Source organism: Rattus rattus, chromosome 9 (genome assembly GCF_011064425.1).
Source record: "Rattus rattus isolate New Zealand chromosome 9, Rrattus_CSIRO_v1, whole genome shotgun sequence".
In the NCBI taxonomy this organism is placed as follows: domain Eukaryota; kingdom Metazoa; phylum Chordata; class Mammalia; order Rodentia; family Muridae; genus Rattus; species Rattus rattus.
Genome location: NC_046162.1, coordinates 88043768 through 88066882, shown reverse-complemented (window position 1 = coordinate 88066882; position 23115 = coordinate 88043768). Strand labels below are relative to the sequence as shown.

At 50.4% G+C, this 23115-nt stretch overlaps 1 protein-coding gene across 1 annotated transcript in view; it reads left to right on the top strand.

Annotated features, from left to right (window-relative positions):
- Positions 1–5885, top strand: part of Tmem132e (transmembrane protein 132E) — a 55323-nt gene extending 49438 nt beyond the window's left edge. Inside the window, exons 7-10 of the mRNA XM_032914230.1 lie at positions 38–243; positions 2015–2303; positions 2963–3154; positions 3830–5885. Of these exons, the coding sequence (XP_032770121.1) occupies positions 38–243; positions 2015–2303; positions 2963–3154; positions 3830–4882 (1740 nt within the window). The 3' untranslated portion in view covers positions 4883–5885. The remainder of the gene's footprint in view (positions 1–37; positions 244–2014; positions 2304–2962; positions 3155–3829) is intronic.
- The last annotated feature ends 17230 nt before the right edge of the window (positions 5886–23115 follow it).

Genomic DNA, 23115 nt, shown 5'->3' with positions numbered 1-23115 from the left:
AGTCAGACCCATGCTACATGTTCCTGCCTTTCCCCAGGTGTCCAGCAGCTGTGACTATGTGTTTGTAAGCGGGAAGGAGTCTCGAGGGTCCATGAACGCCAGAGTCACCTTCCGCTATGATGTCCTCAGTGCCCCCCTGGAAATGACAGTCTGGGTCCCCAAGCTACCTCTTCACATCGAGCTCTCAGATGCTCGCCTCAGCCAAGTGAAGGGATGGAGGGTGCCTATCCTTCCCGACAGAAGGTACAGCCCCAGCACATAGTGTAAACATGGGACAGCAATCTTATCTGCATGTGTGTAAGGCCCTGGGTGCACACGGTCTGTGGGCAGTGATAGCATTTGAGATGTGAGAATAATATGGCCAGCCAGGCTCTCATACACACATTCCAGAGTATGATAGGAATCTCTGTAGACTAGAAATGAAGGGGTGTGAGGGAGGGAGTCCCTTTTTCTCCAGAAATCAAACCAGACTTCCTAAAAATGCTGCTTCTTGAGCTAAGTCTTCAAGAACAAGCGGATAGAGGCCAGTTGGGGACCCAAAGGCTCCAGGGGACTGGACACACCCTCGAACACAGTGGCACTTGCTACACCCGTGACCCCCATGCAGACAAACCCACACAAATAACATCAGACATACACAACATCTCCCTGGCTGGACACAGGCTCACCATAACACACAGGTACAGACCAGCTCCCGGGCCAAGATGGAGACTGCCACATCTCAGTGCCTGCCTGGGCCACGCCTATGTATACTTACCACTTTCCACTCAGCCATTCAGAGCTGCCCCATATGGGTAGCCAGGGCTATGGAGAGGAGCAGGGAGGGAAGGGGGAGAACTAGGCTGCGTTCAGGGCTGCAGTGACTCAAAAAGCAGGAACAGTAGCAGAGCCCCTCCAGCTTGGATGTGGTTTTCCATACCAGGGCTTTGGTCCGAGTGCCATCTCTGTTTAAGCGCAGGGGCCCAGACTTGAGATGCGGCATTGCTGACTGCTACAGAGCTAGGGCCATGCAGCTTTGAGTCCTGAGGGTGTAGTAAGCCTTTTGGCCAAGTAGCCTGGTTTAAATCCTGAGTTTCACTAGTTTCGTTCACTAGTAGTACAACCTCATGGTGAAATGGGCAGTATAAGGCTTTACAGGACTGCGGTGAGGATTAAATTAGTTAAGACAGGTAAAAAAGACCTCTGTATGAATGGATGGTTGGTTAATTCTGACAAAGCACTAGTGCATACCTTCCTGGCAGGGAGTCTCCCTGATTTTAGCATCTTTTCCAAGCAGTGTAGGCTGAGGTTTTTCTAGATCAAGTCCAGGTTGCCCTTTGCTTAATGCCCTATTTCTTTTCCCCCCTTTTTTTCTTTGTCTTGCTCTGAGCAACGAGAGGGGACTAGGGGTATAATTCATGCAGTAGAACACTTGCCTCGCACGCATGAAGCCCTGGCTTCAACATCCCCTCCCCCGCACCACACAAAACCAGATGTGATGTGCGTGCTGGCAGTCTGAGGACAGAGTTGAGTAGGTTAAGGCAGAGAGAGCGAGCCTGAGCTGTGAGACCTTGCCTTTGCCTTCTAAAATAAATAAATAAGATAAAAAGCACCAAGAAGAAACTGGCCTCACCTCTACCCTTGCTTGGAAATCTCAGTTACACATCAGACTTCGTCACATTCATTACTCCTGACCATAGGGCACGTCAGCTGAGCTTGCTACCAGGATCCCTTCTTTCCCTATTGTGAGGTTCAGCACAGTGCCATGGGCATGCTCAATGCTGAAGAAGTGGCCACACTCACTCTTAGGATTGGTTGCCAGCTGTGGGTAGGCATGGGTTGCAAAGGTGAAATCTCTCCATGTGAGAGATGCTGGGATGGCTGGCTCTATACCTAGTCATAGAGGGCACAAGCCAAGGAGGGCTTGTGCGAAGGCTGGCCAAGAGGTCAGGGCAAGTTCAAGGGAGGAGATGTGTGTGAGCCAGGGAAAGCTGGGTACTATTAACCCCCTAGCCCTGACTTCGGCGTTCCCTAGGTCAGCTCGAGAGAGCGAAGATGAGGAGGAAGAGGAAGAGGAGCGAAGACAGAGTGCCAACAGAGGCTGCACTCTGCAATACCAGCATGCCACCCTGCAGGTCTTCACCCAGTTTCATACGACATCCTCTGAGGGCACTGAGCAGGTGGTCACCATGTTGGGCCCCGACTGGCTGGTGGAGGTCACTGACCTGGTTAGTGACTTCATGCGGGTGGGTGACCCCCGAGTGGCCCACCTGGTGGACAGCAACACGCTAGCAGGACTGGAGCCAGGCACCACACCCTTTAAGGTAGGAAAGGGCTCTATCCAGGTACAAAATGGTAGACCTGGGAACCGGGTGAGCCCAGGACCTTCACTTCTGAAAGCCACCCCGGGGCCCCTAAGAAACACTTCTTCCCCTCTGCCTGAGGTTGCACCTTCCGAGGACAAGCTCTTTTTACGTCTTGGTAGAACTCTCATCCAAGCTTCATCAGCCTTCATAGCCATCCTTGGGGTGGGGCTGGGGGTGGGGGTGGTGAGTTAGAACAGGATCTGGGACTACAGCTGTGGAGAGACAAGTGGTGCTACTGAGTAACAAGGAGAAATCTATGGGTAGTCTAAGAATTTAGTTCTTGCCTTCCCCTATGACAGTGGGATGGCCAAGTAGAAATCAGTCATCTGTAAGCTTATAAATGACCACAGCCTACAGGTGTATTTTGTTTATAAAACAATTGATCCTGCAGCTCACACCAGTTCCTATTCACCGTTCACCTCTCTTATCTGTGGCTGCACTTCTGCCTGCCCCGCCCCCCAGAGCCCTTGACTCTCCATTGCTCCTTCTTACAGACCTGTGTGGGAGAGCCAGGAGTCCTATGCACTCCTGCCCATCAGTGTTGAGAGATCCCCCTTGGGTGGGACCCTGAACCAGGCAGCTGTCTCAGCTGCCTCCTACCACCTGTTCTGTCTTAGGTGGTATCCCCCCTGACTGAGGCTGTGTTGGGGGAGACATTGCTGACAGTGACGGAGGAGAAGGTCAGTATCACACAGCTGCAGGCCCAGGTGGTAGCCAGTCTCACCTTGTCCCTTCGACCCAGCCCTGGGAGCAGCCACACCATCCTGGCCACCACAGCTGCACAGCCCACCCTCAGCTCTGTCAAGCAGGTAACTGACTCCCTGAAACTCCTCCCCCAACCAGCATGTCAGATATCAGACCTGGAGGCTCTGCCCCACCCTTAAACATCAACCTAAAGACTAGTCCTTTAGATACACAAGGAGCTTTACAGGGGTGAACAGGGTCCCAGCCTCCCTATAAGGGTCCTCTCCTGGTTTCTCAGAGGGCTCTCACCTCCACACCTTCCAAACTCATCCCTGGATCTCCACTTAGGTGGTATAGGTATAAGTTGTAGGAGAGAGGTGGAAAGATGGTGTCAGGCCATTGTAGTCTCTTGTCCCCTTCTCTTTGATCCAGGTCTCTCTCTTTTTTCTGGGCTTTATTTGCCAAGGGTAAGACAGATGTGAGGTTACCTTTGTAGCTGATGAGATAAACCCCAAGGGGGAGCTTATGTTCAGGTCACGAGGAGAGGGGGATCTTCAGTGTGGTAGTTAAGACTCCAAAGCCCTAGTCTCTGTTCCCCTCCCCACAGTGCAAGCAAGGGGCCTCACATTATACTTCAGAGATGGTCCTGGGTCTCAGCTAGGACCTAGCATTTCCAGTGCAAAGAACCTATGAGGGGACAGAAGGTCTTGGTACTGAGCCAGGCAGAACTGGTATTTATCCGAGAAGGGTAAGACTGGCTTTGATTCCTGCTCCTCTTCCCTTCCACTCTCTTCTTTCAGGAAGCCCTGCTGAGTCTGTGGCTCTCCTACAGTGATGGAACCACAGCCCCACTCTCTCTATACAGTCCCCGCGACTACGGACTTCTGGTGAACAGCCTGGATGAGCGGGTGGCCACCGTGACCCAGGACAAGGCTTTCCCACTGCTAGTGGCTGAGGCAGAGGGGGCAGGAGATCTGCTCCGTGCGGAGCTCACCATCTCCGAGAGTTGCCAGAAAACCAAGCGCAAGAGTGTGCTGGCTACTACTCCTGTGGGCCTGCGCGTACACTTTGGGCGGGACGAGGAGGACCCCACATATGACTACCCAGGGCCCAGCCAACCCGGGCCTGGTGGGGGCGAGGATGAAGCCCGGGGAGCTGGTCCACCAGGCACTGCCATTCCGGTTGGTGAGGTCCCTGGATTGGGTACTGCCGGCCCCATGCCACCCACAGAAGACTTCTTGCCGATGCCCACCGGCTTCTTGCAAATGCCCCGGGGGCTGACGGACCTAGAGATTGGTATGTATGCCTTGCTGGGGGTCTTCTGCCTCGCCATCCTTGTCTTCCTCATCAACTGCATTGTGTTCGTGCTGCGATACCGGCACAAGCGCATCCCTCCCGAGGGCCAGACCAGTATGGACCATTCTCACCACTGGGTGTTCCTGGGCAATGGGCAGCCACTGCGGGTGCAAGGTGAACTGTCGCCACCTGCAGGGAGCGCGCTGGAAACCGTGCCTGCCTGCTGCCATGGTGATCACCACAGCAGCGGCAGTTCCCAGACCAGCGTCCAGAGCCAGGTGCACGGCCGTGGGGACGGCTCGTCTGGGGGCTCAGCCAGGGACCAGACGGAGGACCCTGCTAGCTCGCCCACCTCTAAACGCAAGAGGGTCAAGTTCACGACCTTTACCACTCTGCCCTCGGAAGAGCTGGCCTATGACTCAGTGCCTGCTGGTGAAGAGGATGAGGAGGATGAAGAGGACTTGGGTTGGGGTTGTCCAGATGTGGCCGGAACCACAAGGCCCACTCCGCCCCCGGACCTGCACAATTACATGCGCAGAATCAAAGACATTGCATAATGGTGACTTGGGGTGGTGGGATAACCCACACATACGTGGTAGCCTCTGCTGGGACTCAGCCTGGACCCACCCGGCTCACAGGGACTTGGGGCAGCTGAATGGATGTTATAGTCCCTGCCACTGCAGCTTTGATCTGGCCGGTTGTGGCCAGATCCACTTTGACCTTCTGCCCCTTACAGGTGGAAGGCTCCTTCTAAACTCAGCGTGAAGCAGGGAGACCGTTCAGCCCCGTTCACCCTTTCCAACCTCATTCCATCTTAGACATCCCCACTGCCCCAAGATTGTGGCACCATGGCCAAACTTGGGGCCAGGTGGGCCCACACTGTGCCCTGCTATGCCTCCCATGTCCCCAATTGGTGCCCCCTGTGCAGGGGACCCGAGTGGGGTCTTGTGTCACAGGCTGCACAAAGACTTTTCTTAAATCAATATTCAGGGATTTCTGTCCTGCAGGGTGGGAAGTGGTGGCTGCCTGCCTTGCCAAGGATCTTGCTGCAGACAGAACATTTGAGTGTTGGGGGACAGTTGTGATGTCTGCTGGTTTCTGGGCATCTCCCAAGCATGGAGCTGACTGCAGAGGGTCCAGTCTGAAGTGGGCACTTTCCTGTGGCTTCCACTGCTTCTTAGACTTGGGGAGGGCTCAAGAAGGAGGGGCTTTCATTTTTCTCTGGCCAAACCCCACCCACACAGTAAGCGCAGGGACAGCCTGTCCCCACAGCAAGATCAACACTACCGCGCCTTAGCCTGGGCTCTGCTCACTCCTGCTTCCCTCCACACCAAAGGGCAGGCAACCACAGCCAGCATCCCTGAGGCGGAGGGGCCCGACCGGGAGTATTGCAAGGGCCCATGGGGTGGGTGAAGGCAGAAGGAAGCTATTGCTCAAGCGCCTTGCCCATTTCCCCAGCCACACCTCTTGGGTTCTACCCACCACTGTGTCAGTTTTTCATAAATAAATGGAAGGCATTGGCCTGGGTTGGGGACAGCAGCTCCCTGCAAACAGACGGTACACAGGCTGGTTCTGTCTCCTCCTTGTGTGCTCACCACAGGACGGGTATCCTTTTCCCTACATGGTGTGTCCCTTAAGACACGTGGGTACTAAAGGGAAACAACAGATCTACTTCCCTGTAAAGGTGGCTTTCAAACATGGGTTTTCTCTGAGAGACTTCAGTGCTTAATGCAGGATGGAGCTGGCCTTGAGACTGGCTCAGGAAAGAGGTTTTATGGGGGAAGGGGACAGGAAAGAGAGAGGTATGTTGACTTTGCATGCCTACCAGAACATCTCGGTTTCCTTTGCCTGCATAGTGGAAGTCTTTTCTTGCATCCTCTATGGCAGGATCATATCTTTTCTTACCCGTAGGCCAGACGGGAAAGCCCTGTTAGATGAGGATCTGACTTTGAATGCACAGAGCTCCTCTGGGCTTGGGAACATGCACAAGAGCTCCCCAGGCCCCTGAGGGACCAATAACATAGGCAACAAGCCAGGCAGGGACCCTAAAACTTGGAAGATCCTGCCAGGGTAGCTGGCCAGCCCATACACAGTGCTAGAGTAGCCATCTTGAGAAGGGAAGGCCCTGTGGAAGCAACTGGGATTGCAGTAACTGCCAGAACTTTTTTTTTTTTTTTTTTTTTTGGTTCACCACTGAAAGCCAGTTGACTTGCATGTCTCTGTCCCATAATCACTGCAGGTCTGGGCAGGTCTCTAATCCAGTGCACATGGTAGTCTGCACCTAGCTGAGATCACAAGCTCAAGAGAGTCTCAGTAAGTGGGACCAGAGTCCAACTTCTGAGAAAGGTATGAATCGGAATGGGAGGCTGGAAACTGAAATTCCAGTAGCTCACCCGTGTTTGTTAACAGTTCAGTGGCTAGAGAGGCCCACCCCAAAAGCCGAGCACTGGGTGGGACTTGGGCTCAGGTCAGATTTCCTCTTCAGAAGCCAGAGCATAAGCACCTTGCTGTATCCAGCTCATGCAGGATCCTTAGAGCAGAGGTTCTCAACCTTCCTAATGCTGCCACCCTTTTAATATGGTCTCCTCATGTTGTGGTGACCTCCAACCATAAAACTATTTTCGTGCTGTTTCATAACTGTAAACTTGCAAATAATCTGATATTCAGGATCTCTGATATGGGACCCCCCCCCCAGAGGGCTCACCACCCATAGATTGAGAGAACCACTTCCTTAGAGAACTATGGGAGTCTCCATCATTTTTCTTAACCCTTTGCACCTGATATGGTACTTGGAACTGGGAGATCAGCAAATGTTTGCTGACTAAAGTTCAAATGCACACCCAGCGACAGCTCATCATCCTGGGCTTGGCTCATGTTTCCAGTACTGGGGACTGAACTGAGGACTTCGCACGTAGTAGGCAAGCCCTCTGCTGCTGAGCCACTAACCCATGCTTCTTTTGATTTGTTTGCTTGAGGCAGGGTCCTCACGAAGTAATAAGTGGCCCAAAATGACCTCAAACTCACCCTGTGGCCTTGAGCAGGCTTTGAACTTGCAAGCCTCCTAGAGACTAACTAGTGTTACAGCCAGCATTCCTGTAACAGTTTGGGATGTCCTGAACCATATTTATTAGTGTAGGAAGTCACAGATGCCTCAGGTATCGCCTTGGAGCTCTCAGGGAGAGAGAGGTGAGGGAGACACAAATGCATCCTCAGAATATTCCAGAGTGGTGGGTGAAAAGTCACTAGTGTTGAATGTTATTTAACACACTAACTACCTACTGTGTGCTGGACTCTGCCAGGAGGCTGGGCTACCATGTGGACCAGTCCTCAATGGTGCCACAGGTTTGCACCCCACTGCTACCTGGAATGGCCATCGAGTTTTGCCTTGGGTCAATCAAGAAGGTCGTGAAGGCAGAGGATAGTCAAAGACGTTCCCAGTCGATATGGAGACCCAGGCTACTGCTCGGCGCTGTAGCCATGTCGCTGCTCCTGTTGGCCTTAAGTCATTGGCGGTAAGCTCTTCCTGGGTGAAGGAAGGATAACAGAGTGACCAGGCTGTGAGGCAGAAGCTGCAGCAGATTGAATATAGCCCAGGGTCAGGCAAGAAGGATAGAGTTGGTGCGTACAGCAGTGTGCAGAATCAGAACTTACCAACTGCTTCCTCCCGTGTAGAGACACTGGGGAGAAGAATGAGCAGCCACTTTGTTGTAGAGCCTTCATTCCCCCAATTCCTCGGGGCTGAGGCTGCTGCAGGATCAAGTCCGACACTGTTAGAATGGTCTTTGTTCACGGTATTGCCAGCCAAGACACTAGGGCCCGTAGTGGAGGCAAAGAGGGCCATAGCCACACAGTATTCTTTGGAACCGAGCCCACAGCTGTGCCTGCCATCCTGTCCTGTAATTTGTGACCCTTTCCCCTCATCTCTCACACTGCCCACGTTTGGGAGCTCAGAAGCAATCACTAGAAACCAATTTGCATGACCCTGGAGGGATTCAAGCTGGAGCAGATTTGACAGGAATGAGGTGAGGACCTTAAGTTTAACAGCTGCTCTGAAACAACCCAGGCGCTGAACTCCTCTTTTTATAAAAAGTTGTCTTCAACCCCTAAAATGAATGGAGACACCTTGTACAGAATAGCTATTGACAGAGGGATACTTAAAGGATGTTGAGGAACTGGGCCCAGGAACCAGTTCACTGGCAAAATGTGATTTCTCAGGCAGCCAGAGCAGAGAGGCAGGGCCGAAAACACAATCAGTTGGTTTCTTCCCAACAACAGGCTCCAGAGTCCCCCTATTCCAGCCCCCACCCCAGCAATGAAGCCTACCTGTCTCCAATTGGGTGTACACTAAACACTAGGCATGTGTTCCCCTTTAGACAATGATCATTCAGGCAAGGTCTACAAGCCAAATGTAGAAACTTCCAACCACAACAAGTGAAAACATGGAAACTCTTGAAGGGAACGAACTTCCCAAGGCAGGTAGGTATATTAGGGGCCCCTATAGCTCAGCTGTGCTTGCTCTGTGAACTCCAGCTAATGTGTCACCACCTCTGGTCCCTCGTTTTTCCCATTTGTGAAAGATATCTACCAGACAATATCTACTGGCCTTTGTTAAGTGGCCCCAGAGGTCCAACACTCATATCTCTACCAAGAATAGTGGGGAGTAGAAGTCCCTACTCCTTCATCACAGGGCATCAGACTCAGGAGCGGCAAGGCATTTACTCAAGGTCTCCAGCTTAGATGTCATCTAGTGAGTGCTTTGAAACTCCTTCTTCCTCCTCACCACCCCCGCCCGAGGCAACTGGTGACATCAGCAGGTACTGTGGTTATATAAAGCTGGAGAGGATTGTGATGGAGAGGTTGGGGAGGTGTGAGGGAAAGACGGATAAGGACTCTGTGGGGTAAGGCTGCAGGACCACACCTGAAGCATAGGCAGAAGAGGTAAGTATTTGGAACCATCTTCTGAGGGACACGTATCCCTCTCCCCTTGGAATCTTTTCAGCTGACTGTCTTACCAGCAACCACACAACCATCAGAGCAGAGTACCCCAGGGGATTTCCTCAGCGGGTGCCCCTTGTGGGGAGCTGATGATACAGTGCAGATGCCAGTGCAAGAAACTGAGAGTGAGCCTCTACTTGCCTTTTCCCTGGGGCACTAGGACAAGGCAGAACTTGGAGGTCGAAGTTGAAGGCATCCCAGAGGACTCCCATCCCGGCCACAATGGTGTAGAGAGTGCTACCATGTCCTATCTCCCATAGGGTGCGAGCACAGAAGAAATGAGCTTAAGAAATTGTTTCTAACACTTGCTGGGAATTTACTACCTACTCAGTGCATTAGAACTATCATTTTACCAACTTCCCAGCTGCCATGTCAGCTAGGTCCCCTTACACCCATCTTAGAGATGACCAAACTGAGGCCCAGGCAACTTAAATCACTGGTCTCCTGGGTAGAGACTCTCAACTCAGGGCACCAGACAGAAATACGTGGTTGCAATAGGAATCCTTACTTCATTGATGTTTGTGTGGTTATGAGCCTTGTGCTATTCACATGTGCAGAGAGACAAGACCTTCCTCTAAAATCCCAGGCCCAGATGTCCCTTTGGTGCCTTTGTTGGTCCTCAGGCCTCAAGGTTTGAAGCCCAAGTCCCACTCAGCCCTGAATCCTGTTCTCCATCCCAAGGAAATGACCTCCTGCCTTCAGAGAATTCTAGGAGGTGCATAGGGATGGCCGTGCATACTCCATACTCAGGGCAAAGGCAGAGAGCAGGCAGGTAATCCAGAAGGGCAGCATGAAGCAGAGTGGGAGACAGCATTGGGGGTCTACAGATGGCTAAAATGTCGTTCTAGACACAGGTTGTAGCCCCATTCCTTCTTGATTCACAGCCTGAAGGAGGAACCAGTGGAAGAAGCTGTTGGATAAAGGACCCATTAGGAAGAAAGCTGAAGTGGGTCGGGCGTGACTACCCTGGGCAGTCCGGTGTCTGGCCTACCTCCGAGACAGGATGTCCTCCGAGAGTCATTTTAGCAGGCAGTGTCTTGCTCCTACTGTAAAAAATGTTCTCAGTGGCTTCCTCTGAGTTGGCTGGGACAGGGGCCCTGGGACAACTTCCATAAGGAAAGGGCCTGCCTGTTGGAGGGGTTGGACAGGACAGAGAAAGGAGAGTGAGCCAGTCCTGGGAGCTTCCCACTCCTCTCTCAGTCAGAGAAGCCAGACAGCACATTACCTAGTCTGAAAGGCTCCGCCTGCCATCCCACCTATCAGAGGTAACCTAGGAAGTCAAAGGTGGTGGTGTGGGGGCGGCTAAGGCTTCCTCTTTACTCTTTGTTGCTGTTCCTCTTGGATATTTGCCAGCTCCCCCCACCCACTCCTGGGCACAGACTTCACTCTCCAGGAGGCAGAGGTGGAGAGGAGATGCCATTGCTCAGAAGTGACAGGAATCTGGAATGTCATCCCCCTCCCTCTGCCTGCACAGACAGACACCTGCACGCTAGTGACGTGTTCTCCATACCCTTCAGCCTCAGATCCAGGTCCCCTCCGCCACCCTGTGGGAAGCTTGGTTCTGGAGTGGGTGAGGATGAAACTCAGCTAGTCCACCGTGCAGGGATTGTCTCTCCCAGGGGCTGAAGAGAGAACATTCCAGCAGTGTAACTCTTTTAGGAAATCTTCAGCAATGCTTGGTTCTCAGGACCTTAGAAAATTCCACTTTGAAGCCACTGGTTCAGTCAGGTTATTAAACAGTAGGTAGCCTTTGATAGAAGCCCAGACGTGAGGGGCTGGTCAGCTGAGCACAAGTGCATTACACTGGCCAGTGTTGCAGACACACACACGGGTGCCTGTCCCTTGTGTATCCACAAGTGCACACACCCCTCACAAGCACACACATTCCATGCATGCACATGTGCACACCCTCCCACGTACCCTTGTATGCTGTGTGACTTTTCCTGGGGGTGGGGGTATGAACAAAGGAGACTGGTCACCCCAAACAGTGAGCTAGTGGCAGGCATGGGAATCCACTCCATCCCAATCCTGCTTGATGGGCCCGTGAGTTTACTGAGCTTACTTGAGCAAGCATAGGGCACTCCAATGGGGCATTCAAAGGCAGCTGTAGCACGGATCTCCATCCTCAGATCTCCCTGCAGAGCTCAGCAGGAAGAAGAGCCCCCTCTCACTTGCCCCAGTGACTGCTTCCGTCACCTTGGGGAGGAGCCTTGAGGATCTGGCAACACCCTGAGTTTTCAGAACCTTCTAAGTTTCCCGAGATCCTCTCCTCCTTTCAGAATCACTATATGAAGCATGCACACCTTTAACAATGTGCATACAGGCTTCCTACGCAGTCCTAGACAGGCCTCGCTCAAGCACACAACTCACATGCTCCCGTACACTCCTCACGTCCACGCATACGCACATGTCCTAATTGCATGTGTGCACAGAGGCATCGGGAGCTTCCTCACAGCACCCAAGCTGTACTAAGAAGCAGTGGCTGCTCCCTCATTTTATCACCATCAGGCTGAATTTGAGAAGACACAGGTCACTACAAGCTTGGGTCTAGTGGGGGAGGTAGAGTAGAATTGGGCAGCCCTTGAAGTTCCAGTATGCTCCTGTGGGCAGGAGCTGCAGCCCATCTGCATAAATAACCTTCAGGGGTCCCGATGTGTGCTGAGCTTGTGGAAGGCAGGGGTGGGTGGGCCAAGCAAACAACCCATACTTACAGCAGTAAATAAAAGCTCTCCCAGCATTCAGAAGACTGCCATTCTCATGCAAGCCATCACTGAGTTAATTACAAAGATTCTTATCTGTTCATTAAAGTGACTGGAGGGCCCTCTATTTGGAAACATTGCAGTTAAAGGGGCTGTGTTATTAACTCTAATGAAACGATTCACTCAGGGCTGGTGGTGCCTGGTGAGGTGGAACCTGGGGACAGAAGTCCTCCTTCAGGGTGCCTGGTCCTTTGCACAACAGTCAGAAGGGCTTGTTGGGAGGGGAGCCCCAGTGAGGCTGACAGAAGCAAAGGCTGCCAGGTGGTATGTCTTAATTCACTGGGCCACAGGAGGAGCAGGCTGATTCTTCCCAGAGCTTTGGTTTCTCCAGCCATAAATAAAATGCCCATCCCTGAGGGTTCTTGAGAGAATTAAATGAGTCACTCATTGTGCCCAGAAAACAGAGATTGGCTAAGCCTTCAGATCACCTCAGTAAGTCCCAACGATCACTTCATGATCTTTAAAGAAGGATGCATCCCTAAAGCGAAAGAGGAGACATGGAGGTCTGGTCTCAGCATCTACCTAATGCTGCTGATTTATTTTTCTTGGCATTTAAAGATAGATCTTCCTTCTTGACCTGAGTCGTCTCCCAGAGAACTCGAACAGTTCCCAGAAGACTTTGGAAGTCTCTAAAAGAGAGAAACTGATATTTTACTTTACTACAGAGATGTTGGGGGTATGGTATGCTAGCACGCATATGTGTACAATGTGTGTGTGTGTGTGTGTGTGCAGTGTGTGTGTGTGTGCAGTGTGTGTGTGTGCAGTGTGTGTGTGTAGTGTGTGTGTATGTATGTGTGTGCAGTGTGTGTGTGTGTGTGTGTGTGTGTGTGTGTGTGTGTGTGTGTGTGTGTATACAATGTGTGTGTGTGTGTGTGTGTGTGTGTGTGTGTGTGTGTGTGTGTGTGTGTGTACAATGTGTGTGTGTGCCTAGGTAACTCCAAAGTGTGTGTGTGTGTGTGTGTGTGTGTGTGTGGCCTAGGCAACTCAAAAAGGGTGGCTGTGAGCTGGTGTAACATTGTCTACTTTAAGCGTTCCTCAAGATATACCCTACTCTGAGCTCCTCAATCCCTGGGATTCCTCTAAAATGAGGAGCCAAAATCAGAGCAGGGACAGTCTGTCAGTCTTCCTAGCCCAGATTCTATCACAGGAAACAGTGCTTAGAAAGGACAGGCCTGGGATACTTAGAGCCAGGGCCTCTGATACAATGGGCCAGCTGCTGTTTGTCATGCAGGACTGCGCTCAGCTCCCTTCCCCTTTCCAGCCTGGCACGGGCTCTGAGGGCACGGATGCTTATCTGCAGGGTGAGGAGCAGATAAGGCCAGTCCCAAGCCGGGCAGCTTCTCCCTTTCGGTTTTTCTCTGGTCTGTGTTCACAGGCTGGTGAGGACACAGTCTGGTGGCGGGCTGCCAGCTCTTCTAACTCCGTCCTTCTGTCCTCCTTTCCCAAAGCTGCATCTTAGTCCTCTTGAAGGGGCCTTTCCAGGAGGAGGGATTTCTGCAGCCATGCTAGCTGTGCTGAAAGAGATGAGTACCACCAGGAGCTAAAAGCTCTGGATGGGATGGGGTAGGATGTTTTTCCCCTAGAACAGGGCATGATCAGGGAGTATCTGCCTTACCCACAAACCCTTTCTCCTGGAGATGGGCCTGGTGAAATGCGACTCCTAGCCATGGATATGCACAGGCTGTATACCAGGCTCCAAGATTCCCTGAGACAGTTCAGGAAGCTGTCTCCTGCTTGTGTCCTCCAGACCCATACCAGGCCGTTGAACCCAGTTTCTGCTGTGCTGCCCCAGGGCCCTGGGAACTGCTAGGAAAAGTGATGACTTCACCTCTGCTTGCTGTTACACCTCAGGGGGCCTTTCTGGGCTTTCACCAAGACCTCCACACAACTCACCCTCCTTCACACACACCCCCGCCCTCCAGACCTTCTATTTAACTAATGTTCTACTGCCCCTACTGCTGGAAAGGGGTCAAAAGAACTATGCATGGTGAACAATGCCTCGGGGGCCTGTGAGAGAGGCTCCAAGGAGAAAATGCATAGGGCCTTTTACCTAACGTGCATTTTGTTCCCTGATCGTTCTTGGACATGACTTCATGCCTCCTGCGACAAACATTTACATTCAATTTATAAGGCACATTAATTCTTGTTGGATGTCCGAACACAGCTGTAGAGCCCAATCTGGTCAGTGTACCTGAGTCTGGGTATGGTCCTCTGCCTCGCTTTCATGTTCTCCCAGATATGATCTATAGTACGTGCCAGGCAATTGTGTTTATTGGTCGGTCCTGAGAGAGTTCTGGGAAAGGGCTGCTCTGGTAATATTTAGTAAGTGCTTACTGGCGTTTATTTACACATTTTTTTTTCCTGATCACGTTTTTCTGAACTCAAACTTCCTTGGGTCATTACTCTCTTTGTTACATTTGTGTATAAAAGTACACTAAACTGAAGTACGATTGTGCACAGCACTAGACTGTGATCCATCCTGTCCCTTCAGGTCCTCCTGGACACCAGGTGAGAAGATCCAGCAGACAAGGGCTGCACAGGTGGATAGGAATCGATGCACACTCCCACACTGGAGTGAAACTCCCTGTGGACACTGGCTTTCTTTACTCAATGCTGGATCCTCCATCAGCCTTGGGGCCCGGGACTCAGAGGCATGTCACCATATGTGTGCTTTGGACAAGGCCACAGTGTGTCGGCTGGGGTTGGGGATCCAGAACAGAGGCCCTACTTTTCACATGCACCCCCAGGTAGAGGACCATGGGATCAGCTCTGACTCCAGCCAGAGTGTACCTTTGGGGAGCACTCTCCCTCTCTGGGTTGAATGGAACACAATCAGTAAGACTTGGGGCCCACGCTTCTCTACCCAGCAGTCCACCATCTTCCCAGTGGCTCTGGGTCTGTGAAGTATCTCAGAGATGTGCTAAGACTAAGGACAGCCCGCCACCAATCTGGACTGACAGTATGAATCCAGAATCCCAACGATGGTCAGCCTTAGGGGAAGCAGAAGAAGGTGATACAGGAGTGAGGGGTCACATGCAGGGGTTCCTATACAGTCAGAGCATCTGAAAGGGAGGCAGGCCCAAGGGATGAGCTTTGAGTAGTCCACAGCCTCCCAAAATGGTGTGTAGAGGGAGGAAGATGTGTGTGTGTGTGACTCATTCCATTCTTAGGAAGGCCCAAACTGCACAAAGACCAGCTTCAGGATGACAACATTAAGTCTTATCCCAGGCCCCTTTTGTCCCTGTCCTTCAGTTCCAAAACTGAGCAGGGATCCCTCCCAAGTCACATCAGGAGGGCCTCCTTTTAAGAGTAAATGAGGCCACTTTCTTGTCTCAGCTGGGAGTCGAAGTTACAGTCAAAACAAAGTCAAACCTCTAGCCCTAACTATTCCACATGCACTCCAGGCAACGTGGTTACAAAACTGAGACTCTGAGAGACTCTACTATGCCACCCATCTGATAGAGGGGCACCCACTCTTAGTTCCCCTCTTCTGGGGGCCTATGCAGGCTGGAAGGCCTCCAGAATTCACCTCTCTGGCACATGAGGACTTGATGTCCTGGCCCCCTATAACCCATTCACTAGGTAGTCATTATGGCGTGTGATGGTTTGTATATGCTCAGCCCAGGGAGTGGTACTATTAGGAGGTGTGACCTTTTGGGGGTAGGTGTGTCACTGTGGGCGTGAACTTAAGACCCTCAGCCTGGAAGCCAGTCTTCCATTAGCAGCCTTCAAATGAAGATGTAGAACTCTCAGCTCCTCCTGCACCATGCCTGCCTGGATGTTTCCATGTTCCTGCCTTGATGATACTGGACTGAATCTCTGAACCTGTAAGCTAGCACCAATTAAATATTGTCTTTTATACGACTTGCCTTGGTCATGGTGTCTGTTCACAGCAGTAAACCCCTAACTAAGGCATGGCAGTGGAAAACATTAAAGAATCCTAGACTTAGAGATGGTTGGTAAAGTACCATGAGGACCTGAGTTCAATTCCCAGAGGGGTCAGGGTGGGGATAAAAGTAAGGCCAGGTATGGTGGAATGAATGGCGATGCATGTTTGTGATCCCAGCACTGGGAAAGGAGAGATAGACCCTTCAGGCTCACTGACCAGCCAGAATAGCTTGCTTGGTGAGTTCCAAGCAAATGAGAGACTTTCTTAGAGCCATTCACAGTCTGTATGTCTGTGTCTTAGTTCCGGTTTTAATGCTGTGAAGAGACACCATGACCAAGGCAATTCTTATAAAGGAAAACATTTCATTGGGGCTGGCTTACAGTTTCAGAGGTTCGGTCCATTATCATCACAGGAGAAAGCATGGCAGCCTCCAGCCAGACTTAGTGCTGGAGGAGCTGAGAGTTTTACATCTTGATCAAAAGGCAGCTAGGAGGAAACTCTCTTCTGCAGGCAGCCAGGAAGAGACTGTCTTCCACACTGTATGGAAGCTTGAGCTTATATGTAGACCTCAATGCCCACCCCCATAGTGACATACTTCCTCCATTAAGGCCACACCTCCTAATAATGCCACTCCCTATGGCCAAACTTTGAAACAGATGAATTATGGGGGCCAGCCAAACCTATTCAAACCTGTCTGTCTCTCGTAAAAAATAACTCAACCTTCTTTGTTTTGTTGAGTCAGGATCTTTCTATATATCTGAGGCTGACCTTGAATTCTTTGTATCCAGGCTGTTTCAAACTCTCTCATCCTCTTACCTCTTTTCCAGAGTGCTGGCATTACAGGTACAAGCCGCCACACCTGGTCTACAGTGAAACATTTGCTCCTGGAGCCCTTCCCAGGGGTGTGGGTCAGGAAGGGATAAATCTGATGGACAGTGAATGGGAAAGACATTAGAAAGACTCAAAATTTCTGTGGATAGCATTCAGGCAGAGGAGGGAAGACTCACACCCCACAGGGGAAAGTAAATAGAGGCAGGAGAACCTAGGGGTATAGAAGCAGACAAAGATTCCCCTAGTAAACTTAGTGAGCAAACCAGAGCCACAGCCACGGGATCCAGGCTAGCCCAGCAAGGACCAAGACTTTAGATTTTTATCCCAACCTAATGTGTGCCCAGCAGAGCTGGTAAAAACAGGGTGGACTGAGGAGATTCTCCCATTGCGTTTCAGGAAGTTGGCCATGGTGTGAGGGAAGATTGACGGTTGGGTGGATTGGAAACAAGGCCACGCTACTGTTAACTGAGTCATGGAACGGAGGGTCAAGAGCTTCATTCTCTCCAGATTCCCCAGCTCCCTGTTTTAATGTTGTACTCTTTGGAAGGTTCCCTAAGGGCTAAGGGTGTGTCACCAAGCAGGAAGAAGGGACCTTGAGTCTTGGTTCTGCCATTGGTTGCACATCGCTTTGAATCTTTATTAGTTACTCAATCTATAAAACAGGGCTGTCCCCTTCCCCCCCCCACTAGGTTATGTTAACCAGTAGCCATTTCCATACAAACTTAGACACAGTAAAGTGCTTCCTAAATAGGACTATTAGTGTCCTGCCTTTAAATGTCCCACATACCACTAGTCTGGAATAAGCAGTGGTAAGAATCCATTACAGTAGTGGAAGAAACCGAGACCCTGAGCCTGTAGCGACCGGTCCATAGCACTAGCATTTGTAGAATAAAGGAACGGGGATTCAAAGTCAGGACCCCTGACCACTGTGCTCTGCAGAATTGGCTTTTGAGAAGTCAGTGGATATCACCCTTCACTCTGCTGTCTACGAAGGGGAGCAGGGCTGGACCACTGTCATCCTTCCAACTTTGCCAAACCCAACTTTACCTATCCTATGTTGCAAGAGCTCTTTGCAAAGCTATCATGGTCACCCCAGCCTGTGGAGGCAGTCAGCAGGGATGGGGGAGGACCACAGCAGCAGGGAGAGATGCTAAATGTTCACCAGTCTGTCCCCTGGGCCTCAGTGTGGGGCTGAAGGATGGGCCTGTGCTCTGTCAGTGGCCCCAGTCTGCGATGGATGTGCAACCTGGTACGATGGTGTCGGCAACACTTGGCGAGATTCATTTTCCCCGCTGCTATGGGAGAAAAATGGGGCCTGCGAGCCATCCATCTGCTCGGCAGCAAAGTGGCAAGCAGGAAAGCCTTGCAGAGAGCAGCCCAGCCAGCCCAGCTCAGCAGCCTGTGAACAGGGCCAGGAGGTGGGAGGCAGCACAGGACTGATTTCCCTGCTGACCAGGATGGACAGGACTCCCAAGGGTGGACACCATGTCAGACCTTCAGCAGAGGTACCTGCACCTTCAAGAACTAAATGTTGGAAACTCACAGTCTATGGTTTGTGCTACAACCTTTCTCTGAGAAGAAGATCCTGGAGAAAAACCGCCTATTTCCCCCAGTGTTCCAAAAGCCTGGCCTCTCTGTCCTTTCCACAGAAGAGACCTCAGTCTTCTCCATCTTTATAGCATTCCTGCAGTCTCGCCAGAACCAGTTACATAAGCACCTCATCTAGAGCCTGCCAGTCATCCCCATCAGCACTCAGTGTCTACTTTGCCATTGAATTCTGCTCTGGGATGTGGAATGGTCTATTCCACTCCAGTCACGTCATTTCCCTATATGTGTTTTTTAGATTTATTTTTAATTGCGTGTGTGCTTGTGTGTCTGTGTGTCACATATGGATGACAGTAGCCTTGGAAGCTAGAAAAAGGGCATCGGGTTCTCTGGAGTTATGGATAGTTAGCTGTCCAACATGGGTGCAGGGGATGAAACTTGGATCCTCTGAAAGAATAGCAAGCACCCTTAACCACTGAGCTATCTCATCAGTCCCTAGCCACATTGAACCCCCTCCCCCTCGGTATCACCAGTATGGAAACACTCATATTCCAGTGCAAGCAGGGGTGGGCTGGAACACATCTAAAGCTAAAACTCCCTGCTTCCTACCACATCAAAGTCTACTACCCCCCAGCAGATGCTATCAAATACACGTGTCAAATGCATTGTGTTTCCAGGAAAGGACTAAGTCACGGGCGTTCTTCCATCTATACTGGGGTTATGTCTTGTTAAACCCACCATAAGTTGAAAACATCATAAAATGAAAGTGCATTTAATCCACCAAATGCTATGTCTCGGCACACCACGCAGGGGAGAATGTCATGTATCCCCTGATGATCTCATGACTAACTGGGAGCATTGGCTTCTGTCCAGCATCCTGACAGTATATACCAGTCCATATGTCAGGTGTGTAGCATATGACTGTAGTCTGAGTACTTGGAAGGCGATGCAGGAGAATCAGGAGTCCAAGGCCAGCCTCAGTGGTGGAGCAAGTTCAAGGCTAGGCTGGGATACATGAAATTGTCAAGACTAGAGAGAGACACGAACACAGACACAGACACAGACACAGACACAGACACAGACACAGACACACACACACACACACTGCGCACACACACACACACACACACACACACACACACACAGAGAGAGATGCCTTTCCAGTGGTTCCATACCTCATCTACACCATCAAGAAGTCAAGACACTGAATGTGAAGCCACCAGAAGTAGTGAACTTTCTACAGAGACAAAGTGAAGTTTGACTTGTCCAAAGTCAGCATTACCACAAGTTTAGCATAAAGATCTTTCTTGTCTCCTAATCGTGACTGCAGGACTGAGTAGCCCTCAGAACCAGAGCAGGTTTAAAGAACGTCACACTACATGTAGTCAGGAGGAATTTCAGGAAAGGAAGCAGAAGGGATTTGTAGAGAGAGAAGTGAGATACAAAGTTTTATTGGTATGACTTCTTCGGCCTGACTTGAAATGTCTGGCCTTCCAGCAGTGACTGCCACTCAACTACTACAGTTGACGGAGACATGGCTGTTTGTTACATGACTGCATTCCGAAGTTCATTAGCTTGGTTTAACCAGAGTAACTCCATATTGGTTTGGTCTACAGGGCCAGTACCCGACCTTGGTACAAATCAATGGCTCCTACAAATTGCATTTGCCAACTGCTCTGGGTTTTGGCTTTCCCCACCACCTTCTCTTTTCCTTACAGCGGTGGTTCTCTCCAAAGATACATAAGCAGAGAATACTTGCTTAGGGCAGATGAGGCTCTACCATGGAGCTGCCTACAAGTGGGACAGAGAACTCCAATGAGCAGCTCTCGTTAGTTCTTGTCCAGGCTGCACTGAGAAATGCCAGATGGACTGTCCTTAAAGCCCCACAGAGGCCACATTCACATTCCCTACGGGATGGTTCTTAAGAACCTTTCCCCATTGCATGTCCCATGAGAGGGCAAGTGGGAAAAGCAACTGGTCCTTCCCCATCCCCTGGCAGCTAGGCCCGGCATTAGTAAGCTGTGAAAAGGCTTTCCTCTCATCCCTCAGCTGGGGCGTTAGTGGAACCAGCAGGACCATTACTTATTGAGCCAATCTCTTGCTCTCGTGCTGACCCACCCCCACTCTCGCCTCGAGAGAACAAAATTAAAAGAGATTTGTCCTCAAGCAGAGACAGCTCATCTTGCTAGTTCCTGCTCCGAGATCAGCAGCCTCCTTAAGCTATGGCTCAAGCTTTCTCTGCAGGAGCAGCAGGGGCAGGTGGGAGTCATTTGTGCCTGGCCTCAGTGGGTCCTCCAGCGCTCGACAACCGTCCATGTTTGACCTCCCTGCTAACTTCCCTATCCTGCTTTCTCTGGGGGATGTTTTATAGCAATTCCGCTGAAAACTTCAGAGACAATCCTGTCCCCCATTTTTAAGGTTCTCAGCTTGAGCGTGAGGCGCGTCGGTTCCCATTTTCATTCAACCAGAGGCTCCATTTGTCTGCTTTTTGCTGAGGCTCCTAGATTGTTCCGGCTGAATTATGGAGCCTTGCTTGGAAGCCTCAGATTGAACATGTCCCTGAGGCTGTTGTCCTTACGGAGAAAGTCTGCTGGTCTCTCTGTCCTGCCCACCTGCCACAGGCCCTCTAAATTAGTGTCTCCCCATCCCTGGCCTGGCACACAGAGTGAGCTAAAAAGAACTATGACTACAATCTCCAGTGCCACCATGTGCCAAATACAAGGAGTTAACAAAGAATCAAGTAGTTAAGGGAGGGCACAGATATAGAAACAAGCAAAAAAGCCCCCGTAACCATGGCTACAGGGGTAAACATCTCCCCCAGAGCACAGTGCTTCTTACATCCACACTGACCACAGATAGGTTGGGGTCCTCGACAGACAAGGGGCCTGGCTCCCCTTGGCCTCCTGCCCATTCCCAACACCATCCAGGACACCAGGACCAAAAGGAAAATCCAGATTCAGTAGCAGCTGTGCCCTTTAAGAGATGAGTGCGAGTTGTGGGAATTCCCTCTTGCCTTTTCCTGTAGATGATGAAGGGCTAGCAACAAGTGGAAAGCGAAAGTGAACCGTTCTCATAACCCCTTGCTGCCTTTGCGCTCATTAGTGGAAAACCATTGTCCCAGTCGCTGCAGACTGCGATGGTTAGCTTTGCTTGTCAACCTGACTGCATCTGCAACAGCTAAAACACAAGCTGCCCGGCACCCCTATGAGGTTTTTTTTGATCTGATTATTTAAAGCAGGAAGACTCACCCTAAACGTGGGTGGCACCTTCTGCTGGCAGCCCAGATAAAAGGATACAAAAGAAGGAAGCTTTCCTTTTTGCCTGCTTGCCTTCATTCTCACCATGAAACGTGTCTACTCTGACGCGGCATCATTCCCTCACTGGTAATAGAACCAACTTCTTCACTGTTCCAAGAATAACTCCAGGAACCCTCTAGGCCCTCAGTACCGAATTGAGACTGGTGAGATGGCCAGCCTCGTGGACTGAACATCTGCTCTCAGAATCTTGGCCTCTTAGATGTGAGATACCAACAAAACTCACAGTGCTGCGATGAGAACCTTGTGAACCCCTTTCTCGAGCCTTGCCAGCAACTGCAGCAGAAGTAGCTTGTCAAGACTCATGGACAGAAGGCCTCAACTCAAAGAACCTTCTTCAAAGTGGAATCAATAAGAGCCAGGAAGCAAGGGCTCCTGATCAGCAGATTGTTAAAGGGCCAGCTGATATGTCACATGGTCTCTACTGGAATCACTCCATCCTTTCAGGGCAAAACCAGTCTTAAACGGCAGCTGAACAAATGGGCAGGAGTGTATTCCATTAGGGATTTATTTGTAAAGAAGCAGCCATCTGTTGGAATGCATACATATATGCCCATATGTACGTCAAGCATATACACACATAACACATAAACACACTACACACAGTCACACATACATGCACACACATTAACATACACTATACAGTCATACATACATGCACACACATACACTATATACAGAGACATACAAACACACATACATGTATACACGTGCATATACACACACATACACTATACACACAGACATAGAAACACACACACTTGTATACACACACAGACACACATACATACACACAGAAACACATTCACATGTACATGGACATATACATACACATACATGCACACACATACATACACTATACACACAGATACATACAGATACACACATGTATACACACAGACACGCGTACATATACACACATACACTATACATATAGACATGCAAACACACATATGTATACACACAGACACACATACATACACACATACACTATGCACACATATACACACAGACATACAAACACACACATTTATATACACACATAGACACACAGAAACACACTCACATGTACATGCACACATACATACAAATACATACATGCACACATACATACACTATACACACAGAGACATACAGATATACACACATGTATACATGCACAGACACGCATACATACACACAGACACTATACACACAGACATATAAACACATACATGTACACACACACACATGCACACACACCTTCAGTGAAACAGATACAGGGTCCTACGCCCAGCTCTGCCATGCTATAATCCTAAGCATTTTGCATTTTGCATTTTGCATTTGCCATGCTATAATCCTAAGCATTTTGCTCTCAGGATTCACAGTGCTCACATTCCAGGGAATGACTTCTCTCCTCTCCATCTTTGGATCTCAGTTCTTAATGTCAAGACTACTGAGTTCAAATGCAGAAAAAG